Below are 24,402 nucleotides of genomic sequence, written 5' to 3'. Positions count from 1 at the left end.
ATTATTAAGAAAACTGGCAGTTTACATCAGGGCTCGCGCTTAGTGGTGTCCAGTCTGGGCCTGCACAAAGATGGAACAGGTCTCCTCACAGCCTCCTTCAGAGTAGTTTCGTGGCCCCACACTCGTCTCCATCCATCCCTCCTCTCCTCCCTCCCTCCTCTCCTCTGCAACCTCTCATCATTGATCTGGCCACTCCTTCTAGTTTTAGACTCATTTTTAATCATAAAAAAAAATCTAGCTATTTAAATCTATGGCCCTTAGCTAGGTTTTCAACTTTAAACAATCCTTGTTTAATTTTGAGGTCTGGGTCACTGACTCCTTTAATCAGAGGAGCTGAAATAAACATTTTAAATTGAAAATCTGTTGTTTCAAACTCACACAAGTAAGGATGTGTAAATAAACTTTCAGATGCTGGGTTTTTTACATCTGTAGCATGCATCCTTCCAAGGTTATTAAAACAGGAACTTGCACCCAGACTGCTGAGACACCCAGCGTTCAGGAAAAAACAGCAGGGTCCACTGGCTTCCGTGAGGTGATGCTGAGAGTCCACACTTAGGGGGACCGGGTGTTGGGGGCCAGACCAGGGCCAGAAGATGCTTCTGAGTGAGTAACTGCGTGGGGCTGAAACCTAGTTCCCTGACAGGCAGCAAGAAAAGAGGCTGGAGAGAAAATGGGTCAGAGGCCACGTGGAACAGCAGTGACACGGTTTGATTTGCGTGGAGACGCGCGACGGGAAGCCACGTGAGCAGCGGGACCCAGTCCCTGCCCTCTGCCCTCTGGCTCTGCTGTTCTTCCAGATACAAAATGGCCGCACCAGGTGTAAATGGCAGAGAGCGCAGGCTCTGGAGCCAGACAGGTCCATCAGTTTCTCTTGCTATTTGCTACCTGACCTTGGAATCAGTTTAACCATCTGGAATGTCAGATTCCTCAAAGATAGAGATAGGACCCAGGGGACAGAACCGTCCAAGGGCAGAAGTTAGTGCAGATTCTTGGCAAACAGTAAGTGGTCACGAGTGCTGACAGTAACTGATTGGAGGCTGTTTGATAAATGAGCTGCTGCAGGCTTAGTGCCTAAGGCCAGGCGAAGTGTGTGCCACACCTGGATCAATACCACCTGGTAGTGTTGGGGAAAGGGTGTCCTGGACAAACTCCACAACAGGTTTTATGGACTCGAGAGATCCAAGACAACAAGGACTGCGAGCCCCACAATGTCGCCACCACCTGAGGGAGTGAACCTGATAATCAGGGGGAGGGGCGGGGGCATAGAGAAAGGGACTATGGGACAGTCTACCGGAAGTTGGCCCGGCCTGTTCAAATTCATCAGTGATGAAGGAAGAGGGCGAGGGGCACAGGAAGGCTGTTCTGAATTACAGGAGGCTGAGGCGGAACCAAGGGCCAGGTGGGACTCCATCGATCCAGGATTAGAAATTGTCTTCAATTTGAGACGACTAGCAAATTTACATAATCACGTGCACATTAGTCAACTGCATCAGCATTCAATGTCTTAGGTATGGTAAGAATGGTGTTAAGGTGATGTAGGACGTCTCTGTCCCTGGAGCTAACGAATTTAGGATCTCTAGAGGTCACTGTTGATGGGAACAGAAGTACAACAGTGTCGTCGTCCCAGCCGGAGGCTCGCGCGCGCGCACGCCCTCCACATCCCGAGACTTATTTCACACGACTGGAGCGGCAGATCGGGCGCCACCGGGCGGAAATACGCAAGCGCGGGTTCCGGTGCCTGCGTCGGCGCCAAAGCGGCAGGATGGAGGAGGTGCCTCAGGGTGAGCGTGCGGAGGGGCATGGGTGGTGGGGCTGAAGAGAGAGAAGCTGTTCTAACTGTGACCCTGGTCCCGCGCAGGCTGTCCCGGAACCGGCACCACCCAGGCTGGCCGCGGGGCCTCGTGCCAGGGATGCCCCAACCAGAGGTTATGCGCTTCGGGAGCCGGCGCCGCTCCAGATCCGGGTAGGGAAGGGGCGGGGCCTGGACGGGAAGTGGAAGGCGCGGGCCCGGAAGAGGCGGGCGTGGATGGGATGGAGGGGAAGTGGAGCTTGGGGGCGGGGCTTGGGAAGTCCGATGGGAGGATGGGAGGGGCCTGCTGTTTGAGTGACAGTGGTCGGGAAGGAGCCCCCTCCAGAGGGAGTAAGATCCACGTTTTGAAATCCAGGAACTCAGCCTTAAATCCTGACTCCGCGAACTACTTTCTTTGGACAAAATTGCCTTCCTTATGAGGAGAGATTCCAGTTCGTTCAGCAGAAACGTGTGTGATCACCTCCTAGGCACAGAGCCCTGTAATGAGACGCCACACTGGCGGTTAGGCTAGTAGGGAAGCTCCACAATAAACAGGCAGATAAATCCCAGTGCAAGTACCGAGAATGATAAATTGTGAGGACCGGGGAATAGGGGGTCAGGTTCTGGGGACCTGCTATAAAAAGCCGAAGGAAACTGGAAAATGAATTTGGAAAGCGTTCAGAGAGACTTAGAATTGATTCCTTGGTCCACTGCAAATAGTGTGACCTTGAGCAAAAGTCAGCCTCTGACCCTCCTAGTGTTGTTCGAAGGAGGTGTAAGTCGTGATAGTAGCTTCAACAGGGAGTCTCAAGCTCAGCACCCTGGACTTCGGGACCGGGGCATTCTCTGTTGGGAAGACTGATGTTGCTGGACATTTAGCAGCATCATTAGCCTCAGCCCAGTACATGCCATCGCCCCTTTGGTTCTTGTAACAACGAAAAATGTCCCCACGTGTTGGCAGAGATCCCCCGGCAGATTTTGTCCCCCAGCTGGGGCCCGTTACTCCGTGTGAAGCCCTGTGTGGAGTTGGCAGTCCAGTGTCCACTTCCGAGTCCCCACCCCATGGAACTGGTGTCCTGATGGTGGCGGAAACCACAAAGGAGGAGGTTCCAGATGTCAGAACCTCCTTGTTTCCTTGCGGCACTCATCGCCACCACTGGCCTGGTGGCCCGGTGGTTCACCCAGGATCCTGTGAAACATCCGTCAGGAAGTTAGTTCCTTCTGCCCTGTGTGAAGAGTGGCATCTAAGATCATCAGGGATTTCATCACCTGAACTGCTTTCTTTGCAGCCGTAGAGGAAATCAAGGAGAAGATGAAGAGCGTGAAGCACATCATCTTGGTGTTGTCTGGGAAAGGCGGTGTTGGCAAAAGCACATTCAGCGCCCACCTGGCCCATGCCTTGGCGGAGGATGAAAACACGCAGGTGGGGCCTTAGGGGAGCACAGAACCGGTTCCTTCAGCGTGAGGGTGCATGCTGACTTGCTGAAAACTGGTGACTGAAATTGAGTTGGGCTGGCCGCTTGGGAGTCCAGATCCCGACAGAGAGGATAGGGCAGACTTAGCCAGGCAAGAAGTGAGGTGTTGGATCAGCTTCTGCAGTAGTGGAAGTAGAAAGCAGGTGTCCTTTCTCTCGGCGTATTCCCTGTGGAGAGGCGATGCTGAATTTGCAGCCCGCTCAGAGGCAGTGCCACAGCTGAAGATGCACTGGTCGGTTATGTGTTCTGGTGGCCAGCAACACTCCTGCCACTGGAGTGGCAAGTTTGCATGGACAGTTAGCTGGCCAAGAAATTCTCAGGTCGTCACTGTGGCCAGAATAATCTTTGCTTTAAGAAGCTCCCTAGATACAGGCTTGGGCCAGGCTGGTTGCAAAGCACATCTCATGAGTAGGGGTGACTGCTGGTGCGTGGCTCCCCCAGTCCCTGGTGACACGGGCTCTGCAGCACAGTGAAGAGAGGCCGTCGTCTGGTGTGGAAAGGCGCTGGGTGAGCCGGTTGCTCGCTGCCGGTCAAGCTTACGCCGGTCTGCCCTCAGGACAGGGTTCCTTCCAGCCACCTACTCACAAGGGTGGAAACCTCACGGTCTCTGCTGTCCACATGACTGTCGCAGGCAGGTCTGACAGCTCTATTGTATGGGGCCTTGACTCATGTGGGAGCAGAATTGGAGGACACCCGAGTTAACCTCAGGCTGGCTAGGAGGTGCAGGCGGGTTGTGGTGAAGGCAGAAGGATCCTTTGTACGGAAGTTTGAGCTGTGAGCCGTCCGCACTCACAGGCCATGTGTTTGCTGTCAAACACCAGTGTCCATAAATGACCAGGTGATCTTGCCATGGGGCAGACTGTACCACTGAAAGGTCCACACATGGCTTCGGACTGCAGTGCTGGACCTTGATCATGCCACCTTGGGCCTGCAGACTTGAGCTGGAAGGTGCTGGCCTTTCCGCACACACTTGTTTCATGGAGCAGAAGCCCAGGCAGATGGGGCTGAGGGAGAGGATGCAGCTGTAGAGTGACATGTCCAGGAGCGCTAAGAATTAGGGTTCCAGTCTACTTCCCGTGACCTCTGCTTAAGAGGAAGCTTGGGGTGCTGCGTAAAGGGAAGCTTTGATCCCAACAGCCCTGTAGCTGCTTCCCTCCACCACCACTTCAGGCCAGGGCAGGTGCAGTAGGGTTTCTTCCCATCGGGCTTCGAGCACCTTCCGCAGAGACCCTGCTGCAGATCTGTGCAGGCAGGCTGCTCTCAGCGAGGGCTCTCTGACAGTAGGCGGATGGGGCTGGCTTGGGACAGGGCCGGCGGGAAGCTGGGCCTCCTGTTCAGGAGCCACCATGGCAGCAGCTACACGCGACCCATTTTCTGCATCATTTCACTGTATTTACCCACTTGGCGTGAGGACCTGTAATTCCTCAGAAAGAAACGGATCATGTTTTCTGAAGAGAGCACAGGGTGACTGGAGACATGAGGATTTGACAGACATCTCGGACTGCAATGATGGTTTCATTTCCCAAAGCCTGAGATATTGATGAGTCATTAGCAACCCTCACCCCTAAGTATCCAGAGGAGAGTGGACTGGTCACCCGGTGGAGCGTGTCCTGTTGCACTGTCCTTGTGCTCCAGCAGAGGGCGCGTGGAGCAGCGGCACCAGGCTGAGCCTGAGGGAGGCTCCAGAGATCTGGGGACGCAGGGAGCTGAGGTCTGGGGAGAGGCTTGAAGAGATGCGCAAAGCAAATTTGGGGCGAGCTAAAACATTACCCAAAAGTACTGCCCTTTGGCTGCTGGACGTTGGAACTTTCAAGGTGAACACTGGCCATACACCGGCCAACTCAGCCCCTCGGGTCAGCGGGGAAAGCAGGTGCTGGGGCGCAGCGGTCATCAGAGGATCAGCAGAGAGCTCTCCTACATCTCTTTTTGTTGTCCGTGTTTTGGGAGTTGGCTGGACTGCGCTGACCTTCCAGACACGGGTGGGACCGCTGCTGGAGGGTGTGCTCGGCCCTGCCCCAGGGCCTGTGGGAGGAGGCCTTGGTCTGCCCCTCCGCGCCCCTTGCTCACTGACCCATTCCACGGGCCTCTGTGTGTCCACTTTCCCTCTGCCACCTCCCCCAGGCTCACAGTAAGGACTGAGTTGGTGGTGACGGCCTGATTCCCCAGGGAACCTGGCACCGGTGCCCACAGCCCCCCCAATGCGAGGCCAGATTCGGGTGGGGTTGGGCTCTGCCAGGCTCGCCCAGGGGTTTCGGACTGCGCCTGCACGGCCTGCCAATGAGTGTCGGCTCTCGCCCCAGAGCGCGGCTGGAGCCACTGGCCCGTTTTCTGCCTTTCTCACCCCTCCGCCTCCTTCCCCCAGCCCCGTGCTCCCGTCCTCACACCCTGCTCTGCCTTCTTGCCCCCAGGTCGCGCTCCTGGACGTGGATATATGCGGGCCGTCCATTCCCAAGATAATGGGGCTGGAAGGAGAGCAGGTAGGCGCCCTCGCCCTGCCGCCGGGCCCCGGGGTCTCAGCCTGCCCCTCACGCGAGCACGGACCAGTTTTCCTCCACCCCCTGTCTGACAAGGGCGTGCTGGCGCGGGAGGACGTCAAGGCTCAGCCAGCCCCGTGGGAAGTGTCCCCGCGCAGGCTGCCAGGTGCAGACGTCAGACGCGGCCGCAGCTGGCTGGGAGGGCTGGCAGGCGGCGAGGCCGCTCTGCTGGGAGCAAGGAAGGTTTCTGCCCTGTGGCCGCTCCTGGGGAACCGAGACTGCGGGCAGTGACGTCGTGGGGACAGGGCCACAGAGTCCGTGTTGCCCTGGGATCTCCCCACCTTCCCCCCAAGAGTGGGGGCAAAAAGCAGTTCCAAATCGAGTCCCCCAAGGGTAGTTTACTGAAGCTGGGCTGCGGGGCTCGGCCGCTCCGGGGCACGGGGTTGGGAGCAGTGGTGCCACCCGTGGTTGGGGCAGAGGACAAGTCACAGGTAATAAAGCAGTGCGGGGGCAGGGAGGGGTGCTCAGGGTACCTGTTTCAGAGAGCCTGCCAAAGGGCCCCCCAGGGCCAGGGCAGTGTCCCGAAGCAGGAGTGTCCACTTGCAGAAACTGAGACTTGAATGGTGACATGAAATAAGAGTTGGCCTGTCTCCTTCTGGCTGTTGGGTCGGCACCAGCGACTTAGACAGCCGGCGTAACTGGGAGTGAGCGGGTCTCTGAGAAGCAGCGAGTTTCACAGTGAGGGGAGCAGAGCTGCCCCCGGCCACTGGTGAACCTACCAGAAGGAACGAGCCCAAATCCTGGGCGCCAGTGACGCCCCTGCCAGGCCTGCCCTGCCTCGGCCTCGCTGCGTCCTCGGCGAGTCCCTTCCTTCGGCTCCTGCCGGGGAGCCTCCGTGCCCACACCTACTTGCACGTTCTCCACAGCCGCCATCCCACCCTCACGTACCACGGACCCAGAGTTTTGTTGTCTGAGGTGACTTGTTTCTGTGCGAGGTATTGTGTTTCCCTGACTAGATGGCTAAGCAGTCTCGAAACAGCCCTGCTTCCGGGAAGGTGCTGGGGGCTAATGGTGCCTCCCTTGCTCACACCCCCCCAGCCACTCACCCCCTATTAAGAACTTGGCACAGGAGGTGATGCACTGTGTTTGATAAGCGGTGGCATCCGCGTGACAAATGTGCTTGCTCGTTGATGCAGGTTCACCAGAGTGGCTCGGGCTGGTCCCCTGTGGTGAGTGTCTGCTCCTGTTACTTCCGGGCCGGGGCGGGGGCGTGTGTGCCAGACGTGGCGAGGCAGGCCGGCTGCTGCGGCCACCCGCTCATCAGCACAGGGACTACAGTTGAGGCTGGAGGTGGGTGGGCTTCGTGTGAGGGGTGGGCAGCAACTGGATTCAGTTTGTAGTGCTCCCCGCTGTTGCAGTAGTGAAAGTGGGTGCCCGGATTCCAGTAAAACCACGGCCACTGACGTGGGCAGGCTTCGGCCGGGGCCAGGCTGCGGTGGTTTTCCTTCACTTCAGCCAGCTACCGCCACGCAGCGCAGGGCCGCCCGGGCCTCATCCACGCTCCCAGTAGTGCGGCCCTTTTCCTCTTTCTCAAAAGTGATTTGAGGGTTCTGAGTGAATAGGAGCTGAGCTCACGTGCTAATTCTGTCCCCAGCTGGCTTTTCAGCCCGAACTCAGAAGGCATAGGGGCATGTGCCGTGCCGTGACTCAAAGTAAAGCACTTCTTGCTTCGTCCTCTCCAGTTCCTGGAAGACAACCTGGGGGTGATGTCGGTGGGGTTCTTGCTGGGCAGTCCTGACGACGCCGTCATCTGGAGGGGACCAAAGAAGAATGGTTTGTGCTTCTCTGCTGTCTGCCTCCCACCACTCCCGAGGGCAGCCCCATTGCGGGTCCCCACGCAGCCGTCCCGTCAGGGGCAGCTCTCACCTCTGGGCTTTCCAGCCTCACCCGACGTCTGCACTTTGGCCTCCGCCGGCTAAAGACAGCTGCTAGAATTCCTGGCTCCCACGTGTCACTAGGATCTGCAACAGGCTTCTCTCTCCTTAAGACCTGTGTAACCCTGAAGTTTCCCCGTGTCTGGTTTTGTCGTGAGAGGCTTGTGAGGGGCATCCAGGCCCGTGGGCTGGCATCTGTCCCGGAGGGAGCCTCTTGAGGGGTGGGCTGTGCTGGCCATCATAGGGTATGGGCAGCCCCGGCTCCTCTGGGGGCCAGGAGCCAGGCGCAGTCCGCCCCGCCATGACATCCAGGAATGCCGACTGCCAGGCCGAGATTCAGCGCGCAGCTCAGGGCCCCGGACATCAACGCGGTGCTTCTGTGAGAGTGTGACCAAGCAGCAGGCCCGTGGTCCTCTCTACAGGCATGATCAAGCAGTTCCTCCGAGACGTGGACTGGGGGGAGGTCGACTACCTCATCATTGACACGCCGCCTGGAACGTCGGATGAGCACCTGTCGGTGGTCCAGTACCTGACGGTCGCCCGCATCGACGGGGCGGTGATCATCACCACGCCTCAGGTGAGGGGTGCGGGTGGCCGGGCCTGCCGGGAGGCTTCTCTCGGGTTCACAACCGGGCAGGTCTTCAGGAACCTTGGGCCTCCCGTACCACGACGAGTAAGCATTCCACAACATTTTTGGCCCACAGATTAAATGGTGGTGGTCAGACTTGCCCTCTTGATTTCCCTCCACAAAGCCAGTGAGCTTTTTGGCACTGCTGTGATTTCGATGGTCCTTTCTGGTCACGTCACAGTGACCATGCTCCGGTCGAGTTCCACACGGACAGGCCTTTCAGAACAGTTCAGGAACTCTGCCCACAGAACCGGCCTGGCTGTGGACAAGGCTGTGGTCCTCATCCTGTCTTTGGACTGCCCCGCGCCTCTGTCCAGTCACAGGCTATGCCGACCCCAGACTGAGGAGAGGGCACTGGCCTGAGTAGACCCCACAGCGCGGTGCTGAGGCCCCCACGATCCCCCATTGCTCAGCCCAGGAAGCCAGCAGCTGTGCTTTCTCCTCTTCAGGGTAGTCCCCACTCACAAGGGAAGGGGGCCTGGTTTCGCCTGCCTCTGAGTCAGTCACCCCGTCCTCAGGCCCATGCAGCGGGGCTGCGGGCAAGCAGGTGCAAACATGATGTCAGCATGTGACAGGCCCAGCAGCTCGCAAGGGTGCCTGGTGAGGGGGCGTGAGGGGTTCATGTCTCTCAGATCATGGTGCAAAAGGGTTCTGGGGGGAGGTGTGGAGGAGCAGGGCCTGCTGGCAGGGGTCCCTGGCCCGGGGTGGCAGTGGACAGGACATGGGTTTGCCCCTAGGAGAATACGGGTTTCTTGAGAAGTCGCCAGAGGTGCTATCCATGATAGACCCCAGAGAAACTTCCCCAAAGGAAAATGGTCTGTTTGGGAGCCCCGCGCTGATGCAGGGGCTCAGAGCAGGCGGGGCCCTCAGCACCTGCCGCTCACCTTGGCTGTGAACGTGGCGCTGTCCTAGAAGTCCACTAACAGCATGCTTGGCGCCAAGTGGCTTCTCCGTCACATTCTCTCTTCTACTGCGAGAGAAAGGAGCGTCCCCTTGGGTTCAGAGGAGCAGCCAGGGGGAGCCGCTAGGCGGCAGGTGGCCTCCTGACCAGGTCACGTCCAACAAGCACAGGCCTGTGTCAGGGACATGCAGGTGCGTGGGTGCAGAGACCAGGCCCCAGTGGGAGCTGTCCAGCCTTGGGCACTCAGAGCAGTGGCTGCGGGGAGCCCCAGACGTGTACTAACTGATGGCGCACTAACTGACGGCGGCGGCGGGGCAGCCAGACACGCAGTGAGACTGCACCAGCTCTCACGCCCAGTAAACTGAGTGGGCGTGACGAAGGGACCCGCCACGGCAACGTGCGTGTCTTTTTGTCCCTCACAAGTTTGTGCTGAGCATCACCTAGGTCAGGAGGTCAGGGAAGGGTCCCTGCGTGGCCACCCCTGGACTGTGCTCTGCGAGGCAAAAGCCCACGTCGCTCCTGAGGGGCAGCTGCCCCGGGGGGCTGCCCAGGAGGGTAGGCGGCCGTGACGCGGGCCGCCTGGGTGCAGGCGTGTCCCCCCGATTCGGAGAGCAGCCAAGTGGCCGGGGGGAGTCAGGCCACCTCCCTGTGCCCACGTTGTGCTTACGACTGTCTGCACGGGTCCAAGGCTTTGAGTCTGGCCCGTGCACGTGGTCTCGGAGCCGGCACACGTTTGCTGGGCGGTGGAAGCTTTACTGACATCGCCTACGCTTTGCAGAATCACCCCAAGTCTAGCTTGCAGAGTTACCCCCAGTCTAGCTTTGCTGTGCTTATTTCTTCCAAAGCTTTGCACGTCCAGGTCTTATTCTTTACCCCTTAATTCATCTCGAGGTAGGATTTTTGTAGGCGGAAGACAAGTGTGGCTCAGCTTCATGCTTGCTGGGACCGCCCGGTATCCCCAGCACCCTCTGTGGGCGAGCAGCCCCCAGGGTCATCCATGTGGGGTTTTGTGGGAGGTGAGCACCCCTAGAACAGAGCCGAGCAGTCGCCTCTCAAGAAGTGTTTACTGGATAAATGCTGTGCATCTCTGCGTCTTTATGAGGGGAACCCACCTGGGCGGCCTCCGCCCCCTCACCTTCGGTTCAACTCGGCGTCACCAGACTTCCTGGCCTTGACAGGAGGTGTCGCTCCAGGACGTCCGGAAGGAAATCAGCTTCTGCCGCAAGGTGAAGCTGCCCATCATCGGGGTGGTGGAGAACATGAGCGGCTTCGTCTGCCCCAAGTGCAAGGTGAGAGGCGCCAGCGCTCCCCGGCCCGGGGCGGCGCCAGCTGCAGCCTCCCGCGGCTGGCGCAGAGCGTCTTGGGGGCGTCGGTGTGGGAGTCGAAATAGCCTTTTAAAAGCCTGTTTGCGGTGTGGGCCTTCTCCGTCCCAGACAAAGTCACATTTCCTCCCTCTTCTGATGTGCCGCACAGAAAGAGTCTCAGATATTCCCGCCGACGACAGGGGGTGCGGAGGTGATGTGCCAGGATCTGAACGTCCCCCTCCTGGGCAAAGTGCCCCTGGACCCACACATAGGTGGGTGAGTGCGGGCGCCCTGATTCCTACCCTCGTGGCCAGGTAAAGGCTTGCCCCTCACCCAGCGCTCCAGGGCACGGCTGGGCGGCGCGGAGCTCTGGCCAGTGCAGAGGAGCGCGCACGTGAGCCAGGGGAGCTGGCGGGCCTCAGCCGGGGGCAGGGGGCGGAGGGGGAGCATGGCCCGGGGCCCTCGAGGCAGGGGTGGTCAGCAAGCGCCATCTTGCACGGAGTGAGGTTTGGAGGTGAAGGCCATGGGCAGAATCGGCCTCAAAATCCGCCGAGTGAGGTGCCGCAGCACAGCCCGTGTTCAGTGCCGACAGCCTCGTTTCTCGGGGCACCGGGTGATGTCACTGGCCTCCCTTTGGGGACCACGTGCATAGAAGATGCGTCCCTCGGAGCACGAGGGTCCACGGGACTCGAGCTGCACACAGTAGGCAGCAGCTGGCCCCGCCTCTGGCCCACACCCACCCCGGGATGCTGGTGGCTGAGCGTCTTCGGGGGCCACCCGCTCTTCACCTGTTACCCCGAGATAACAGTCGCACTTACGCTAGACGTGCCGCCGTCTGCCCCGCACCGGGCGGCGCCCAGCGGAGAGGCCGGCAGGGAAGTTGAGCCCCGCTGCGGGCGGCTGAGCTCCAAGGGTTGGTTTGGGGGGCACCAGTGTGTCAGGGAACCCCGCGGCGCCTCGTTGGCTGGGGCGGGGACAGTGTGCCCCTCTTGACAGGGCTGAGGCGTGCTGAGACGGCCGGGCACATCGCCGAGGGACTCGGGACGTGCCGTCGGGGTGCTTTGTCCGGAGGCTGGGGAGGCCTCGGGTTTGTCTGCAGGCCTGGGGGAGTGGTCAGGAGGAGGGGAGGTGTCCCCAGGGGCTGTACAAAATGGAGGCCGGAGTCACAATGTGGGGGATGCCTGCTTTGTCGAAGTGGGGAAGGGCGAGGGCTGCTCCAAAATGAGAATGGTCCGCAGCACCCCAGGCTCCCTGGCACCCCCAAAACTAGATCCTGAACCCCTCTAAAGCTCCAGCTCCTTTCGCCCCCTCCCCCGTGCTGCAAAGGTTCTGGCAGCAGGTGCTGGTGCTGACGCCAGGCCAGGCATGTGGGGCGGCAGGCCGGGTCCCCGTCTGCCCCCAGTACTCGGGGGCGACGAGCCTGCGTGCGCTGCCTCTGCCCGCGATCCCGGAAGACGTCTCAGACACGCCCCGGACGCGCTTCTCACCTTCGCCCATTTGGATCCGGGCTGGTTTTGCTGGGTGCAGAGCAAGCTCTGGGGCCACACGGGGGCTGCTGAGCCCATTCTGTGAGCCCCGGAGCCAGCACTGCTGCCGCGACTGCTGGCCACGGGTCGGTCTGAGCCACCTTGGAGTGGGCAGCTGCTGGCGCTCCGGCCACGCCTCATCACAGGCCCCGAAAGTGCGGGCTTTCTTAATGGATTTCACTGGGATTTCTGTTTGTTTTCTAAGGTAAGAGTTGTGACAAGGGACAGTCTTTCCTGACCAGCGCGCCAGACTCGCCAGCCACGCTAGCCTACAGAAGCATAATTCAAAGTAAGTGTTTGCGCCTGGCAAGACCAGATGCCTGCGAGGCCAGGAAGGGGCGTAAGTGAGCCAGGGGGCCTGGGGGTGACGGGTCCTGCTAGGAGCACAAATGTTCACAACCGCACAGCCTCCGGCGGGGAGGGGGCGCAGGGCTGTGGGAGGACCTGGACGGTGTCCCCTCGGCCAGAGCGGGAGATCTTCCATTGTGTCGGTGTGGTAAGCAAAGTCAGCCTGAGAGCACGACAGCAGGAGTTTTATGGTACAGGAAACACAGCTCAGTGAAGCCGCACAAAGAAAAGGAAAAAACCCGAAGCTCCGCCAGCTGAGGCGAACTCAGCATGGGCCTGCCCAGCCGCGAGCGGCCCTGCCCGGCAGCCGCAGCCGGAGTCTGCCATTGAAGTTTTTACCCCTCAGTTTGTGGCTGCGCTTTGTTTAGCCAGATGTTGAGGGCAGAAAACCTCGCTCCCAGAATTCCTGACCACAGCATGGCTGACCACAGGGAGGCAGCTGGTATCCGGCTCCTTTGAGGATTCCTCAGTAGAAACGGGACTTTTTGGGGAATTGCACTGTCTGGAGATTCCACCCCAGTAGAGAACAAGGCGGCCCAGGGGCTGACCCAGCGCCCTGTTTTCCAGGAATCCAAGAGTTCTGCAGCCTGTGTCAGCCCAAAGAAGAGGACCTCCTCCCTTCCTGAACACAGAAGGATGCAGGTGGCCCTGGGACGCGTGGGCATCACAGGGAGGGACCGGCCTGGTGGAAGGCCCTTTTTCAGATTTCATTCTCTAGTATTTGTATGCTTTTCTTTAGAACATGTGTAAAGGGCTTTCTTCCAAACGTGCTGCTTAAAAATTAAAAATGTTGGCCCCTCCCTGGGAGCGCACCAGGTTAGGACACAACACTGCAAGCCGGCTGCAGCCGCTTCAGTGTGAGTTCAACCCCAGCCCCGGAGGTGACCCACAGAGCGCCGCAGACCTCTCCTGGCCCGCTGCTGCTCCCCTCAGCAGTGTACTTCGTCCATCAGCCTGTCCTGCTCCCCACTGTCTCTGGTGAATCCTCTCACCGCCCCTGCACCTCTGGCCTGTACCCCAGTTCCGTGTGCATAAATAAATCTTTTAAAAAATAAATAAAAATGTTTCCTCAACTCCCCCGAGGCCTGCTTCCCCTGAGAAGCCTTCAGCTGGTGGGTTGGGGAATTCTTCTCTGGTGGAAACTTGTCCGATAACAGAACCTCTCACTGAAGCCACTTCCAGAGATGAGTCTGACAGAAAGAACAGGAGGGATGAAGCTGAGACATTTCATGTGAGACGGTCCGCACAGCTGCTCTCCAGAGTGGGGGGCGCACTGAGTGCGCAGAGCCTGGCAGAGGCCTGTGTGGGCATGTAGCTGGCTGGCGAGACACCTGGAGGGGCCCTTCAAGCCCAGGTAAACAGCTGTGGTCTGACCTGTGCCCTGTGCGTGGACCCTGCACTCACCCGCTTCAGGGTCTGTCTGAACACGCGCAGATTTCAGTTCCATGAAAAGGAGACCGAGCTGTCAGCCCTCATTTACCCTCGCTGCCTTGACAGGCTCACTGTGACAAGAGGCTTGTCCCCGTAGCCCCGGGGCAGGATGGTGGCAGGCAGCAGATCCCGGAGCTCTCCCCACCCGTCCCCATGTGCGGCCACGCTTGGATTTGCATGTGAGAAAGGGGCCCCTCTAAAGCGCGAGGAGACTCCGGGGCCCAGTGGCCCCCAACGGTGTTGGGAAGCCTACCCAGACCCCAGGCCCTGCCGTGCAGACCCCGCGTGGCCCCACCTCTCACCTAATGCTGGTGAATCTCCAGCCCCTCAAGGCCCGGCTTCTGGAAGTCACGTGGGCAGGCCTGCAAGGGGAGAGGCAGGTGTGACTCCTCCCGTCAGAGGCCTGATTCTCTCAGTTCAAGGCCAGAGCAAGCCCGCCAGGCCCAGAACAGACTTCCAGGGTGAGCCTGGTCAAACTTAGATCTTTTGCTGCTAGAACACATGATGGGTTAGGTTAAAACCTAAAAATTTTTTTGTGGTTTGTAGACATTCCAAGAATTTTGTGGTATTAAAAGTTTTCTAAATCGCTAAAAATTAACCAGGGAAGTTCACAGAAGGACAAGGGCTTTATGATTCCCCAGTGAGGTCCCTGGGTCGGCTGATTCCTAGGCAAAAGGGCACCAGGGTGGGGGACATTTCCAGTCTAGGAAGCCAAGGGGTCTGGAGGGGCATGTGCTGAGCACCCCACCTACACCTCCTGTGGTTATGACGGGAGACTTTGGAGTTAGACCATTTTAGTTAACCCAATAACGTTTATATATTATCAGAAGTGGACAGTGGCTGGCTGGGTGAAAAGGAAAACCAAAAACTGCAGTTACAGCAGGCCCTGCTGTCTGGCGCGGGCCCGGAGGCATGGAGGCACTCACCGTCTGGAACACCGTCTGGGACAGAAAGCTGGCAGTGACCCTGCTGATGTCACTCTCGCCGCCCAGCTTACAGAGGATGTAGCCATAGAGGTTTGCGGCTTGGAGAGAAATCCCAGCTATCACGAGGGCCTGCGGGCAGATAAAGTGAAGGTACATTTCCTAAGACCATAAATTGAAATCTCACATGCCAAGCAGAAGTGACCAGGCTGGGCCCCGCCCACCTGTCCTATGCGCACAAGTGCTCAGGCATGCAATGACGTCAGAGCCAGCCCACCCTCCGGCGAGGATTCCCCAGGCAGCAGGCCGCAGGCCGCAGGCCCCAGGGCGACGCTGGTGCGGCCAGGATGCAGCCTCCAGAGCCACACGTGACTCAGCCACCGGCAGCGGGCATCTCGGTTGCTCACTGGGCAAACCAGATCATTTCAGTTTACTCGAGGAAACCTCAGAACCTGGAGGCTGGCTAGCTCCTGCTCAGGCGGGTTTCCCGCAAGGCTTTTAGTGCCTCTCCTTGCAGCTTTCTTCTACAAGCCAAAAACAGACGCTGGATAAGCAAAATGTGCCTAGCCAAGCAATTACTTAGCCCAAACGTGCCATGTCAACAATGCACATGAGCCTTAAAAACATAAAGTGAAGGGGCCTCCCTGACGGTGCAGGGGTTAAATCTCAACTCTGTCACCACCGTGGCCTGAGTTCAATCCCCGGCCAGGGAGTGACCCACAGGGCACAGCAGACCTCTCCTGTCTCCCCATGGCCCCTGTACCGTTGGGCCATACCCCAGCTCTTGTATGAATAATAAAATCTTTTAAAAATTATTTTATTTATGCATACAAGAGCTGGGGTACAGGCCAGAAGTACGGGGGTGGTGAGAGGATTCACCAGAGACAGAGTGTGGAGCAGGACAGGTGGATCTACTGAAATATGCTGCTGAGGGGAGCAGTGGAGAGACAGGAGAGGTCTGCTGTGCCCTGGGGGTCAGCTCCCTGGCCAGGGATCAAACTCAGGTCAGGCAGCAGTGGCCAGTGATAGTTCTGAGACTTTAACCCCTGCGCCACCAGGAAGGCCCAATAAAAAAATCTTAAACAAAATTAAAGTGAAAGAAGTCAATGCTAAAAAGACGGGGTACATCCCACGTGCAGGCTGCATACAGAATAAGTCTATACAAACAGGTACGAAGTCCCAAGGGGTGGGAGTGTGGGAAGTGGGGGTAGCGGTGATGGCTTCAGTTACAGGGGCATTCTGGGGGTGATGAAATATCCTACAGCTGATTGTGCGGGTTGCATGGCCGAGAGGCAGCGGCCGCTGAACCGTGGCCTCATGTGGGTGAGCACCAGCGCACCTGCTTCGGAGGCTTGCGAACATGTGAGGGGCCCAGCCCGTGGCCATGGCTCCGTGGAGACACCCGCCAGTGGCAGGTCCCAGCGCTGCCTTACCAGCCACTTCAGCTTCAGGGAAAATAAGGTGCTGAAAAGGAACACGACCCAAATCATGGGGCAGATGATAAGTCCGAGCCAGAAGATTCGCGCTTCCGCTTCTGTGGCAGCCGCGTTACTTGGAGACACCTGGGCGGGGAAAGCCAGTCCATTTCAAAAACCAGTGATGGGGTCGCCTAGGAGCGAGCTAGGTGTGGACTCTCACTCCCACGCGGCTTGAGATGGGGGTCAGAGGCAGGAGTCAATGCCCAGAGCCCCAAGAACCACTGCCACCCTCCACAGCCAGGCCCCCGCTCCTTGTGTGACGCATCATGGCAATACCTTTCTGGCTTCAAAAACCCAGTGGCTTTTCCCATCTTCGTCTATCTGGTTCCACCAGCGAAGACCCACCAGGAGCCTCCCAGTTACATTCTGAGGAAAATGGACAAAATGACTTAGCACATCAGAGGCAGTAACAGTCCAATCATTGAACTAAAGAATTTAAGTCCTAGGTTCATGTTAGATTTGGACAGGGAGCTGGAGGAAAGGGGGGTGGGGTGGTGAGCTGTGGGGGGCTCTCACTTGGGGGGCTCTCAAGATTCCAAGGCTCCTGGTTTTTTTCTTTTTTTTTTTGAACATTTATTTACTCATACACAACTGGGGTACAGGCCAGAGGTGCAGGGGACGGTGAGAGGATTCATCAGAGACAGAGTGGGGAGCAAAACAGGCAGATCAACGAAGTACACTCCTGAGGGGAGCATTGGGCTGATGAGTCAGGTGAGGTCTGCCTGCCATGTGGGTCACCTCCGGGGCTGGGGATCGAACCTGCACTGAAGTGGCTGTGGCCAGCTTGCAGTGCTGCGCCCTAGCCCATTGTGCCACCAGGGAGGGCCTGGCGTCTGGTTGTTTATGAGGCTTAATAACGTATGTGTATGTGTGCATGTGTATGTGTGCATGTGTATGTAATATTTAGAGCTTCCATGCGTGTATGTTAAATATACTCTGCATGTGAATTTGACAAAAACAAAACCACATGAAGTCACCCTCACGTGATACATATTTGCTACAGCTGCCACTTCGAAGCCATCTACTCAACATTTGTGTCTAAGTGATACCTGCCTCATTTATTTATCTGAAGTTTTATTGATGCATACAATAAGTGGGTGCAGGCCAGAGGTGCAGGAGGCAAAAGAATTCACCAGAGACAAGAGTGGGAACAAAACAAATGGATCTACTGAAACACACTGCTGAGGGGGAGCAGCGGGGAGGCAGGAGAGGTCTGCTGCGCCCTGGGGTCCCTCCCTGGCGGGGATCACACGTGCTGCAGGGGCTGCTGTGACTTAACCCCCTGGGCCACCAGGGAGACCCTGCCTCCTTATCACAGCGTTCACGTCAGCAGTTTCAACCAAGCCTCTCGGCCCGGGTCGGCCCCGCGGGAGAGGAGCCTCGGAGCAGATGGCAGCGCCCGGTTCAGGGGACGCCTCACCTTCACCGACCAGAAGTCGAAGGACAGCAGCAGCAGCACCGTGACGAAGCAGCCCACGAAGCTCCTGCTGAACCAGTCGCAGCACATGTAGGTGACGATGGCGCTCACTCGGAAGAACAGGTGGAAGAAGGTGGCCAAGGGGTGCCTAGGAAGGGACGGAGGACCCTCATCCCTGGGCCCCGGTCACTAGCCGAACTCTGTCAGCTGCAGCTCCCAGGGAACAGCCCTCCGCAGGGCGCCCGCAGCAAGGTTTCTCTCCTCTTTGAAGAATTCAGGACTTTCCCCTATTTTGGTTCCAAGTATCACTGGCCCTGATTGAAGTGAAAGCCAGAGTGGTGACCGCCTCCCCACCTGGGGGTTCAGTTCCCCAAAGCCAAAGGTTGAGGTATTCCACCAGCCAGCGAGCAGAGCACATGCAGACCACGTGTGGCCTCCCATCCTGGGGACACATTCCTGAACCGAGCGCGGCGAGAGCCTCTTGTGTGACTGAGTCACACCACCATGAGCTATGAATGCCGTTATCTCCCGCTGGAAAGAAGATGGCGTCACCAAAGTCAAAGCACAAACCACGCCGGCGCGCGTCAGGCAGCACCCGGTGATCTTAGTCACAGCCGGAGGGCAGCACCCCAGGAGAACACCCTAGGCAATCGGGAACCTTAGCTGAACAACCTGGCACACTAACCCCGGGCAGGAAGGCTACAGTATGAGGAAGACCACACAGACGGCACACGCACCTCTGGAGAGCCCATTCCCCAAGACGCAGCCACCCAACCCAGGCCCTGGGGGAAGCACGCTGCCCCCCCACAGCTGCCCAGACTCCACAGCTGCAGAGCTGGGCACTGTGAGGTCCTGGAAAGGCTTCTGCGAGGCCCTGACCGCACCACATCTACTTGGACTTGGGCCCTTAACAACCGAGGGTGCTGGACCGAGCCTGAGAATGCCGGGCTCACGCTGCATTCAAGGTGCTAACCGTGGGCGTGTGGATTCACGCGCCCACCCCCACCCCACTCACCGATGGTCGGGCTGCCCGCTGTACCTGGCCCACGTCAGCACCCACTTGGTGCGTCTAGACTGTCTAGACAGCCAGTAAACCGGCACCCGAGGAGCAGGAAGTCTCATGAGGGGCGAGGTCAGGGCATGTGAACCCCAGTCTCACAACAATGGGCACTCAAATGCTGGCCTGGGGGGACCTCCTTTGTCCACTGAGCCTCAGGCTTGAGGCATTCAGGCTTGCAACAGGAAATGTGATTTCTAAATGATGGCGACTAATTGTGTTGCTGAAATACTGTAGGCCGTGTTTCAGGCCGCCCCCTGGGCTGCCAGCTTGCAGCCTGGGGGCTGAGCAGAGGTAGCCCGCAGACCTGCTGGGGGCAAGCCTGCTCCAGCTGCCAAGGAGGAGATGTCAGAGTGAGCCCAGTGTGGGAGGGGGGCTTGGCTCCCCAGGGAAAGTTAAGAATAGAGACGGAACTTAAGTGGTTTGTTTGCATTCACTCCTGATCGGGCAGGGGAGCTGGGCCCACACACCTGCAGTTCACCAGAATCTTCTCATCTCTGCTTCCAGACGCTTCACTCTCCCCCCTCCCCGCAGCCCAGATGCAAAGCCAACCTTGGAAGGCATTTAAGAGCTACACCTGGTCACACACAACTTCCAAGCCAAGTCGCGAATGTTCGAGAAGGTAAGGCTCCACGACGTCTCTTACACCGTTTTGTTCTGATAGAGGATCTTCCAGTTAAAGTATCTTGATCCAGTTTTCCCCCTTCACCCTGAGGAGAAATGCGTCCTCCAATGACTGAAAGTTCTCCCCCAGCCAGACATCATGTTCCAGGTAATTTTATATCCCTGACGCACCTGCTACTTAAGATTCTCAGCAGATGCCTCTTGTTGAACCTTGGGATTGAGCCGCTCCACGTAGGGTCACGGGACCCCAGTGTGGAACAATAGACTTCAGGAGTGGAAGAGAGCATATACTCATCCAGTCAGTACACTGAAATAAATCCCCGGCCCACCACATTTTTTTTTTTACCTCCTTTGGCTGTGGTTTATATCTGAACTAAAATACTGAAAAAATTCCAATTGCTGGAAGGTTCACGTCTGGACCCCAGTCAGCAGCCTGCTTACCCTGCAATGCAAGGTGTTTCGGCTTCCGACACCACCTGCGAAATTAGCTTCAGTCTGCACCTTTCAAACTAACTTTAAAAAAAAAAAATAAAAACATGAAACATACAATAGTCTTTCAACTTTGGTATGTATAAAAGTGACAACTTCAAAACAACTTGCTTGTGGGCTTTGTGTGTGTGTGTGTGTGTGTGTATAGAACTGGGGTTTAGGCCAGAGATGTGGGGGTCAGAGGATTCACCAGAGACAGAGAGAGTGGGGAACAAAACAAATGGATCCACTGAGACACACTGCTGAGGGGAGCAGCAGGTGGGACAGGAGAGGTCTGGGGCGCCATGTGGGTCACCCCCTGGCTGGGGATCGAACTCAGGCTAAGGCATCTTCGCGCTGAAACTTAACCCTTAGGCCTCAAGCCCAGAATACTAGTTTTAAAAGAGGAAGAGAAATCATCTCAGCCTAAAAGCACTGGCCTTTACTGGTAGGAAATATTTTTTTTTTATTATTGCTGCGCTGTATGAAAGCCCAGAGCAGTCAGAGAAGACTTGCACTTTCAGGCATCTTCACTGCTGCCTTATGCTGCTTGTCTCGGTAGCCTCTGGGTCTGCCCAGCGATGCCCCAGCTAACACCATGTGACCTGGGCCAGCTTTCCACAGCAGAGCAGGGTTGAAGTGGTGCATCCTTCCCTGCCTGGGGCTCTCCACAGCCTCCTCTGGCCACCTCAGCAGCCACAGGCAGGCACTCACAAACAACACCCCCTCTCAGCACTCCCCTGGACACAGACAGAACAGAGGTGCCAGGCCCCAACTCCCACCTCACAGCGCCCCATGGCCACCCCCCAGCCCTACACTTCTCCCCTCCACAGCCCCCTCTTTAGGAAAACGGGAATACCAACAGGTATTCTGAGAATATTAAAGTGACCAGTGGTATAAGGACACTCTGCCTAATAATGGTGAACAGCTGTTGCTACCTCAGCCCCCAGAGTCAGCTGAAACTTCCACTTCCAAGCAGTAAACTAAATTTCCCCTCTGACCACAACTTCTTCCCTCCCTCCGCAGGGGCCAATTTTCATCTTTGCAGGTTCCCCGCCCCTCCCCCCCAAGAGTCCTGGCTCCTCCATAGACCCTCCACCCCTCACTCTCATTGATGAACCTCCTTCACTTTCAACTCTCACTGTATTTCCACAGCCTCCCTTCTCCTGGCCAGGAAGACTCCGTCTTCACAGGAAAGCAGGCAAGAATTATAAATGGTGAAGTGGGGTGGGGTAGCGGAAGTGGGAGCACTTAATTTAAGTGTTGACTCCAGTGGAGAGGGCTCAATAGGCTTTTCCAAGTCAAAATTCACTGTGAGGCTTGGCCCTGGAGACCTGTAGTCTGCCTCTTGGCAGAAAACGGTAGGTTCTCAGCCTGGAACACACGTAGAAGTGTCTCCTTGAGGAGACCTTAGAATGTGCACCAGGCCTTCCCTGCCCAGGACACACAGGTACAGATTTGGAATGGGTCTTGAATATGAATCTTACTAAACAACGTCTCTGCTCTTTACTGGGTTCACAGACCCAGGTCCAAGGGTTGATACGGCCCTCTTCCTGTTTCTGTAAATAAAGTTTTATTGAAACACAGCCATGCTCACTCATTCAGCCCACAAAGCCAAAACTGTTTACCCAGAAAGTGTGCCACTATGCAACTCATGTTCTTTTGCCCACATGTAACTCAATAAAACACAAGTTCTGACTGAAAACTCTGACTTTGCAAGTCACCCTAAAACTCTTCGTGATCTCACCCCACGGTCATGCTGCTAGGTGTAGCCAGAGTGTGTGTGTGTGTGTGTGTGTGTGTGTGTGTGTGTAAAACTGTCCACAAGTTCTTAGAGCAACATTTGCTGTCACTTCCCAGGAAGTGACACAGATGTCCTTCTATAGGGCAGTGGATAAGCTGTGGCCCATCCAGATTCCGGGTCATCTTTCAAATGCTGAAGCTCGCCGAGTCTCTCCAGGCAGAGGCCTGTGGAAAGATGGCGCAACTCCTCCCGGCTCGCTCTGCCTGGAGAAACAGCAGCTGAGGCGACTTTCTGGAATTTGCTTCACTGCTGCCCTTCTGCCAGCAGTGTGTCCCTATGAAGAGTGAGAGGAAGGGACCCCTAAGAGTTAGGGGAGCAGCCAAGGTGGCGACTGCCCAGGACACAAAGGGGTGGCCCCTGGCAGAAACCCCCCAGGGCCCCAATCTCGACTGTTTTAACAAGCTCCCAGGTGGCTCAGCCATACGTGAGGCGCTTTCCTCCACGCCCCTTTCCAGAGGCGCAGGAGCAACACAGAACAAGACAGAAAGGGCCCTGCACTGAGCAAGCAGCGCCCTCAGGGGCCCTTCAAAGCCCGTGGGGCCGGGCCTGGTCTGTTGTTTTCTCTAGATGCCCCGTCAGCTCTACTGTCCTTCAGAACAAGGCCAGAGCACAGCACGGCGCCTCCTCTCCCCAAGGCGCCTGGCCCGGGGTGGGCAGGTCTGGGGCTGCTGGGATGCCTGAGGAGATGGCAGGGTGTTTCTGCTTTAACAGTCAGCACCCAGCTGCAGCCTCCCTCTGCTGCTCAGTTTGCCCCTCTTATTTCTGTTCTTTCTAAAGAGCCATCAGAAATTCAGAGGCTGGATATACTCAGCATGAAAGTGAAGGTGAACCCCAGGACAGGTAGGTGGGCCCTTGGGCATGCAGCCTGTGGGTGTGTGGGTGGGTGGAGGTCCTCACCACTCCCTGGGGCACCCACAATTGTTACAAGAGGCAGAAACAACCCAAACGTCCATCCAGGATGAGCATCCTGCACGTGGCTTGTCTGAGGTGGAATACTACTCAGCCGTAAAAAGGACTAAAGCACCTCGTGGATTATTATATGGGAAAACCTTGAAAACACGAGTGACAAAAGCCAGACTAGTCAGCCCAAATACTGTCCGAGTATTTAGATGAGGGTCCTAGAAAAGGCAAATCCATAAATAAGTGAAGTAGTGGCACCTGGGGGCATGGGAGACCACGCAGGTGGAGGATGCCTTGCCATGATGGAGGGCTATGGTCTGAAGGGCAGGGCTTTCTGGGGGCAGTCAAGTGTTCTGCGGTGCGATCATAACTGTGGTTACGTCGCCTTTCGAGCATGTTAAAACCGAGCACTGAGCGGCACGTTATAAGGGGGTGTTTTTCTTAATAATATAATAGTTTATTTTTACATCATTTTATGCATTTTTCCATCTCTGTTGTAATCCCCGTGGGCTTCCCGTCACCAAATCACCCGTGTGCCATCACCAGTCCACCAGTGCACTTCCCTTCCTATAAGGGGGTATTTTTTTTAAAAGATGTGTTTATGCGTACAGAACTGGGTTATAAGCCAGAGGTGCAGGGGTGGTTGGAGGATTCACCAGAGACACAGCGGGGAGCAGAACAGGCCGACTGACGAAGTACACTGCTGAGGGGAGCAGCGGGTGGTCAGGAGAGGTCTGCCGCGCCCTGTGAGTCACTTCCGGGGCAGGGATTGAACTCGTGCTAGAGCGGCTGCAGTTCACTTGCAGTGCTGCGCCCTTACCCGTTGAGCCCTAGGGAGGGCCTCAGGGGATGGGTTTTATGGGATGAGAATTATCAATCGAAACTAAATGATTTATAAAAATGTTACAATCTAAAGCGGTAACTGGGCAACGGAGTGCACCCTGCTACAGGCTGCCAGGGAATGAGGGGGTCCTCAGGACAAGCAGCCCCCAATAGCCTGGCCCCCGAGTTTGCGCTGTCACAAATAGGCCCCTCCACCACCTGGGGGTGGGCTGCCCCAAAGGTGGGGAGAAAGCACCGCACTGGAGAAGGATCCCAGCCGAGCCTCTCTGCCTGGGAGTGGTGGGTGCTCTTCCACCCTCTGCAGGGGAGTAGGGCTGCAAACAGGTCACCTGATTGCTGCAGGCCGGGCTCCCCAGGGGGAGAACTCCCACCCTCCTCACTCCCAGACTCCCACAGTTCGCAAAAGTCAATAATCCAGGGTTTGAAAATGACTTTTAAATTCATCAAAATGATTTATTGCAACCTAAGACAAACCTAAAAAGGCTCCATAGTTTATGCTCACTAGGTGACAGCCTGGGAAAGTGAAACTGGGGAATAAGACCATGGCGGGGCTGAAGGAGGGGCTGGGGGAAGCAAGGGGGTGCGCGGAGCTGGGAGGCCCTTCAGGGCAGGGGTGACTCTGCAGATGCTCACCTAGCGGAGACTTCGTATCTGACCAATCCCACAGGGTGAGCACCCCAAGAGTGCCCTGATACAGGTGGGGCGGGGCTGCCGCTGAAGGTGATACAGGCTCACTCATCATAATAAAGGTACCAGTGGGGGGGGGGCTGCTGATAATGGGATGGGCTGGGGTTAAGGGGTTGTATGGGAAATCTCTTTACCTTCCCCTCCATTTTGCTATGAATCTACAAAAAAATTTAAGATGTATAAAGCACTGAAAAAAAAATACAACAAAATTTATTGAAGTAAAAGTCACATCACATGATAGGAACCATTTTAAAGTAAAATTTCAGTGGCCTTTAGTACTTCATAATTTTGTCCCCACCCCAGGACAGGTAGGTGGGCCCTTGGGCATGCAGCCTGTGGGTGTGTGGGTGGGTGGAGGTCCTCACCACTCCCTGGGGCACCCACAATTGTT

General features: G+C 57.0%; 2 protein-coding genes across 2 annotated transcripts in view; one reads left to right on the top strand and one right to left on the bottom strand.

Moving 5' to 3' along the window:
- Window positions 1-1,737: 1,737 nt before the first annotated feature.
- On the top strand, window positions 1,738-13,227 carry NUBP1 (nucleotide binding protein 1). Its single transcript, XM_004691760.2, has 11 exons — window positions 1,738-1,781; window positions 1,859-1,963; window positions 3,079-3,212; window positions 5,673-5,741; window positions 6,935-6,967; window positions 7,481-7,571; window positions 8,095-8,249; window positions 10,380-10,490; window positions 10,675-10,777; window positions 12,237-12,320; window positions 12,947-13,227. Exons 1-11 carry the CDS (start codon window positions 1,763-1,765, stop codon window positions 13,003-13,005), a joined length of 963 nt encoding a protein of 320 aa, XP_004691817.1. The 5' UTR covers window positions 1,738-1,762; the 3' UTR covers window positions 13,006-13,227.
- Window positions 13,228-13,377: 150 nt separating this feature from the next.
- The window catches only part of TVP23A (trans-golgi network vesicle protein 23 homolog A (S. cerevisiae)), a 20,929-nt gene continuing 9,904 nt past the window's right edge, over window positions 13,378-24,402 (bottom strand). Inside the window, exons 3-8 of the mRNA XM_012732063.1 lie at window positions 17,632-17,776; window positions 16,488-16,577; window positions 16,167-16,295; window positions 14,737-14,865; window positions 14,113-14,172; window positions 13,378-13,569 (exon numbers count right to left, since the gene is read on the bottom strand). Of these exons, the coding sequence (XP_012587517.1) occupies window positions 14,113-14,172; window positions 14,737-14,865; window positions 16,167-16,295; window positions 16,488-16,577; window positions 17,632-17,776 (553 nt within the window). The 3' untranslated portion in view covers window positions 13,378-13,569. The remainder of the gene's footprint in view (window positions 13,570-14,112; window positions 14,173-14,736; window positions 14,866-16,166; window positions 16,296-16,487; window positions 16,578-17,631; window positions 17,777-24,402) is intronic.

Source organism: Condylura cristata, unplaced genomic scaffold (genome assembly GCF_000260355.1).
Source record: "Condylura cristata isolate star-nosed mole 26May11 unplaced genomic scaffold, ConCri1.0 scaffold00032, whole genome shotgun sequence".
NCBI lineage: Eukaryota > Metazoa > Chordata > Mammalia > Eulipotyphla > Talpidae > Condylura > Condylura cristata.
Note: the sequence above shows the minus strand (reverse complement) of the source record. Positions and strands in the feature narration are given on the sequence as shown.